Source organism: Gracilinanus agilis, chromosome 4 (assembly GCF_016433145.1).
Source record: "Gracilinanus agilis isolate LMUSP501 chromosome 4, AgileGrace, whole genome shotgun sequence".
NCBI lineage: Eukaryota > Metazoa > Chordata > Mammalia > Didelphimorphia > Didelphidae > Gracilinanus > Gracilinanus agilis.
Window position 1 is genome coordinate 177,530,093 of NC_058133.1, and position 5,851 is coordinate 177,535,943.

The window sequence follows — 5,851 nt, forward strand, 5'->3', positions numbered from 1 at the left end:
ATTACTTGCTGGAGTCTCTTTGCTAATATTCTATTTAAGATTTTTGCATCTATGTTCATTAGGGAGTTTGGTCTATAGTTTTCTTTCTCTGTTTTTGATCTACCTGGCTTTGGAATCAGTACCATATTTGTGTCATAGAAGGAATTTGGTAGGACTCCTTCTTTGCTTATCATATCAAATAATTTGTATAGTATTGGTATTAGTTGCTCTTTGAATGTCCGATAGAATTCACTTGTGAATCCATCAGGTCAGCCTTTCCCTTTTTAGAAAACCCAAGTAGGCCAAGGACCATGCTAGGTCCTGATCTGAGCAGATGCAGAGCCTGGATACAGCACATGGAATGTCCCATTCTCCTAAAAGAAAAAGGGCTAGTTTTGGATGAAAATGATCACTGAGGTCAGTCCTGAAGAGCATCATGAAGACATAACATGCTGATATTCCATCGTTTCAGGCATGTCCAACTCTTCTTGGCCCCATTTGGAGTTTTCTTGGCAAAGATACTGGAATGGTTTGCCATTTCCTTCTCCAGATAAGAAGTTCCCAAAGGGCAGTTGGTGAGGAGAGGAGAGGGACAGTTCCTCCCATTTCTCCTTGCTTGTGATGGTATTGGAGATCATGGAATCTTGGGGTAGATTTAGGTTCTTCGAGGTTATCTGGGCCTACTACAATTTGCAAAGTCAGCAGATCTTATTGTCAGTTTTTACAAAACTCTTTACCTCTTCGTTTTGTAAATGAGGAAAGTTGTGTCTAAGTAGGTCAATCAACTTGCTGGAGGCCACACAAGTAGTCAGTCTTGCAGAGGCAGGATTTATATCTAAGTCAAATGACTTCAAGTCCAACATTCTATTTATTTGCAAGTGCATATGGTTATTTTCTCTCTTTTTTTAACCAGTTAGTTGAAGCTACCTTCTTTTTTTTCTGATTCTACTCTACTCCCCACCTCTGCTTTTCTGAGTCATTACTCTGCTGATTGGTTCCTTCCCCTTTCTCCAGAATATATGTTGGGGGTGTATAAAGAAATGTCTTAGTAGAGAAGAGAGGCCATAGTCATAATGAAACTCCAGATAATTCTTTGTAAAAAGATCTTTATTCACTAACAGACCTGTGCCCCTCAAGAGGGACTGGGGGCCTAACTTCCACCAATATATCTGCTAGATCCTGAAATATCTGTCTTCCCCCCCCCCAGCCCCCTGTCCATCCCTGACTCTGTTGGCCTTATATGAAGAGTGAAAACCCATCCTTCTTGAATGGCCTAATGGGGTTAAAAACACATAGAACTTTACTATATATGCATTTAAAGAGGAAATAGTACACATTAAAGCAAAAGCAACAAAGTAAAGTAGAAAGAGAATTTGGAGTCTGAGGATTTGAGTTCAAATCCTGACTCCTGCCATTTATTTAAAGTTTTATTTTTTTTATTATTACATGAAAAAAATTTTAACATTCATTTTTTAAAAATTTGGGTCCCATCCAGAGAAAATACTGTGGGAGCAGAAACACAGAAGAAAAACAACTGCTTGATCACATGGGTCAATGGGGATATGATAGGGGATGTAGACTCTAAACGATCACCCTAGTGCAAATATTAATAATATGGAAATAAGTCTTGATCAATGACACATGTAAAACCCAGCAGAATTGCATGTTGGCTACGGGGGGGTGGGGTGGCGGTGATAGGAGGAGAGGGAAAGAACATGAACCATGGAACCATGGAACAATTTTCTTAATTAATCAATTTTAAAAATTGGGGTTCCAAATTCTCTTCCTCCTTCCCCTTCCTTCAACCTGAGACAGTAATAAATTTGATAACAGGTTTTACATGTATAGCCACGCCTCTGACTTTCTGCATGAATTTGGGCATTTCTCTAAATCTCATGTTTGTTTTATAGAATGTGACTGGATTTGATTATCTTTAAGCACTGTTTGAACTCCTAATCCTATGAGGGCAAACACTGAGAAGTCTCTCTGAACACAGAAGATGCTTCTCCCCTCTGAATGTTCATGACAGGAAAACTTAGGGTGATGAGAACATAACATGCCCTCCATGGTCTGGCTTGATTGGGGATTGGCCTGCTTATGGTTTAAAACAGGTTCTACTTCCAAAAACCTTTCCCTCCTATAGCCTAGGTAAGGATCTCTATGATGAGCTTGTCATGGTGATTAGAGTGCTGGCGTTGGAGCAAGGAACAACCAGGTTCCAACCTGGTTTCAGATATTAGCTAACCGTGTGACTCTGGGCAACTCATTTAGTATCTCTGAGCTTCACTTTCCACATCTGAATTAGGGCTAATAATATTCTTATTTGGGCAGCTAGGAGACTCAGTGGATAGAGCCCTGGGTCTGGAATCAGGAAGACCCATCTTCCTGACTTCAATCTGGCCTCAGACAGGGCAAATCACTTAACCCTCTTTATCTCAGTTTCCTCATCTATAAATCAAACTGGATAAGGAAATGGCAAACCACTCCAGTATCTTTGCCAAGAAAACCCCAAATGGGACCACAAAGAGTTGGACGAGACTAAAAAATGACTGAATAACAGAAAATACATTCAAAACCAAAGGTTTCACAAACCTTAATGTGCTTTACAAATGGGAGATATTATTGTGTACTCTTTCAAAGTAAATCTTGCCACTCCACTGACCACCTGTTCCATTACGTTCTCTGCCCTGGTCTCTTCCTACAATAGGATACACTGCCTGGAGAAGGTTCTGTGGGCTCCCTCAACCCAAAACAGAAGGTGAACTTACCACAGTGATGAAGAACCAAGATATAGCCAAGAAACTGATGACTCAGTATGGAACCCCTGACAACATTGACATCTGGATGGGGGGTGTGGCAGAACCCCTGGAGCCCAATGCCAGGGTGGGGAAACTCCTGGCCTGTCTCATTGGAACCCAGTTCAGGAACCTTCGAGATGGAGATCGGTAAGGAAGCCTGACTTCTTTGTTTTCTGAAAAATTTCATTTAATTAATTAATTTAGAATATTTCCCCATGGTTATATGGTTCATGTTCTTTCCCTCCCCTTCTCCCACCCCCCTCCCATAGCCAAAGAGCAATTCCACTGGGTTTTTATATGTGTCATTCATCAAGACCTATTTCTATATTATTCATATTTGAAGCCTCTTATTTAAAGAGAAACTTTGGTGGTTAGAACCCATGGTGATGCTCAACCAGAATGGGAATAAGAGACTTGAGCTTAAATCTGGGTTTTGGCACCGACTCATTGTGTGATCTTGGCCAAGTCACTGAATCTCTCCAAATCCTCAGTAATCCTTTGGAAAAAATCACTCCTCCTTTAGCTACTCTCAGTCTGGTGTCGGTGTTAGTGACTTCACAAGGAGGGAAAAGTCTGGAGCTCCTTGAGAATCAAACATTCTTTATTCTTGACTGCTAGACCCAGATTGTCCCCGTAGGTAGGAGAAATGGAAGGCTGAGCCTGGGTGAACCTTGTGCTTGAGATAGGGTAGATTTAGGACGCAGGTGAGAGCCTGAGATCCTCCAGACCTGTGGTGTTTCCATCTCATTCTGACCCAGGTTCTACTGGGAAAGTGCTGGGGTATTCAGCACCCAGCAGCGCCAAGCATTGGCCAGTGTTAGCTTATCACGCATCATCTGTGACAACACGGGCATCACCTTAGTGCCGAAGGATATCTTCAAGGCCAACAAATATCCCAAAGACTTTGTCAACTGTACCATGATTCCTCAACTGAACCTGTCAGCTTGGAGAAGCAAGACAGAGTAGCCGGGTAGGTACAGACCTCTGCTGGACAGATCTGGGAGGATGCGAGAGTTTGGGCTTGGAGGAGACGTTATCAGCACCCTCTGCACCCCGACCCTTTCCTCTCAACTATAAACCCACTATGGAAGTGCTGAACTGTTCACATGGGCTTCGTATATGTGCATGTGGGGCCATACTGTATTCTGCAACCAGATAGAAATTGGTTTTTGGATATACCCACTCATTTCTCTTTCCATTTGGGTGGTTTAATTATTCACCATCTTCTCCCTCCCTTTTTACTGTTGTTTCTTTCTTTTTTTTTTTTAGACCCTTAACTTCTATGTATTGACTCATAGGTGGAAGAGTGGTAAGGGTGGGCAATGGGGGTCAAGTGACTTGCCCAGGGTCACACAGCTGGGAAGTGGCTGAGGCCAGCTTTTACTGTTTCTACTCTGCTGTGAGCTTGAAAAACATAACCAATTGTGTATAAAATAAGAATAAGTAGGATGTGAGGGAAGAGTTGAGCATCTTTCCTCTAAGCAAGGTGCTTGCTCTTTAGTACATGCATTTTGTGACCTCTGCTTTGGCTGCTCAGACACTGGGTTTTGTTTTTGGTTTACTCACATGTGGTCGTTCTGAGCTGTACTCTGATTCGATAAGGTGGATAATTTCTGAGTGGAGGAAGTTGGGTAGGCCCAGGTTTCTAGGCTCAACAGCTGCATTCTCACCCAATTGTTTTATTTTAATCTTTATTATATGCTGAACAGCTGTCAACAAACACAAACATCTCAATGTATGCTGGACAAAAAAGAGGTCTGACTATGAGACAACATGTTTCTGATCTCTATAGGGTTTTTCTTTTTCTGATATTTGTTTTCCAACAGGAATTTGTCCCGAGCCTCGTCCCCTTAGCGCTCAAGGGGAATGAATCTTCGTCTGTAGCTGAATTGTCAGGCATCAGATCCCAATCAGGATTAAGGCCGCAGCTCTTCAGGCCAGAGAAGGATTTGGCAGTGACTTTCTTGGCCATTGGAGAGGGAAGTGGTTTTCCTCCTGTAACTTGAATGGCCGGGCTGAAATTGTCCCAGGCCCGCAGCTGCCCACGGGGCAATTCTTCATCTTGGACCAGAAGACAAAGATCCCTGTCAGGGAGGGGAATCTGGGCCAGCATGACTGAGAGATGCCATCTGCTTCTGCTGTCAATAAAGTAGTGCTGAGAGGAGGGCTGAGTCGTCCTTGTCTTTTAGAAGGGCTTCTGGGGATAGGGCTCGAAGCCTCTGAAAAGAAGGGCCTCAGTGGACTCCAGAGGTTTACTCGAAGCATCAGAATGGGAGGGGGCACTGACAGGCACTCTCTGGAGGGATCCCCAAGAGCAAGAAGGGCTGGCTTGGCAGCCAGGAGAGTTAAATGAGACCCCTTCCTAGGAGGCCTGGGGCCATTTTGGGTTAATGGGAACCTCTCTGTGGTGACTCGTTCATCATATGAACATATGAATGTTCTTTCATCAAAGAACACTGGTCTGGAGTGTCTAAGTAGCACAGTAGATAGAGTACCAGGCCTGGGGTCCATAGGACCTGGGTTCAAATCTGACCTCACATACTTCCTAGCTGTGCTGGCCACTTAGGCTCATTTGCCTTCTCTTAGAGTTGTTACTAAGACAAAAAGTAAGAGTTTAGGGAAAAAAAAACAAAAACCAAAAAAACAACTGGACTCTGGGTTGGAAAACCTGGCTTGCATTCCTGCCTCTGACACATACTAGCTGTATGACCCTGGGAAAGTCACTTGACTTCTCACCAAATGGCAAATTCTATGATAAAGCAGACATCAACAAACCTATTTGGCACTAATTAGCAAAGTAGATCAATGGGATAGACTAGCCAATCAGCTCCAGAGGTAATCAAACACAGGCTTGATAAAAGCAAGAATGCAAAACCTGCTGGGGAAACAGGTATGTAAGAGGCAATTAGGCAGCTTAATGGATAGAGTGTCAGACCTAGAGTTGGGAAGACCCCTGAGGATCAAGTATGGTCTCAGATACTTTCTAGCTATGTGACCCCGGGCAAGTCACTTAACCCCATTTGCCAAATCCTTGTTCTATCTTAGAATTGTTACTAAGACAGAAAGTAACAATT

At 43.1% G+C, this 5,851-nt stretch overlaps 1 protein-coding gene across 1 annotated transcript in view; it reads left to right on the forward strand.

Moving 5' to 3' along the window:
* MPO (myeloperoxidase) overlaps window positions 1-4,936 on the forward strand; it is a 21,382-nt gene extending 16,446 nt beyond the window's left edge. The window contains exons 10-12 of the mRNA XM_044675067.1: window positions 2,687-2,924; window positions 3,536-3,747; window positions 4,604-4,936. Coding sequence (XP_044531002.1) covers window positions 2,687-2,924; window positions 3,536-3,743 — 446 coding nt within the window. The 3' untranslated portion in view covers window positions 3,744-3,747; window positions 4,604-4,936. The remainder of the gene's footprint in view (window positions 1-2,686; window positions 2,925-3,535; window positions 3,748-4,603) is intronic.
* The last annotated feature ends 915 nt before the right edge of the window (window positions 4,937-5,851 follow it).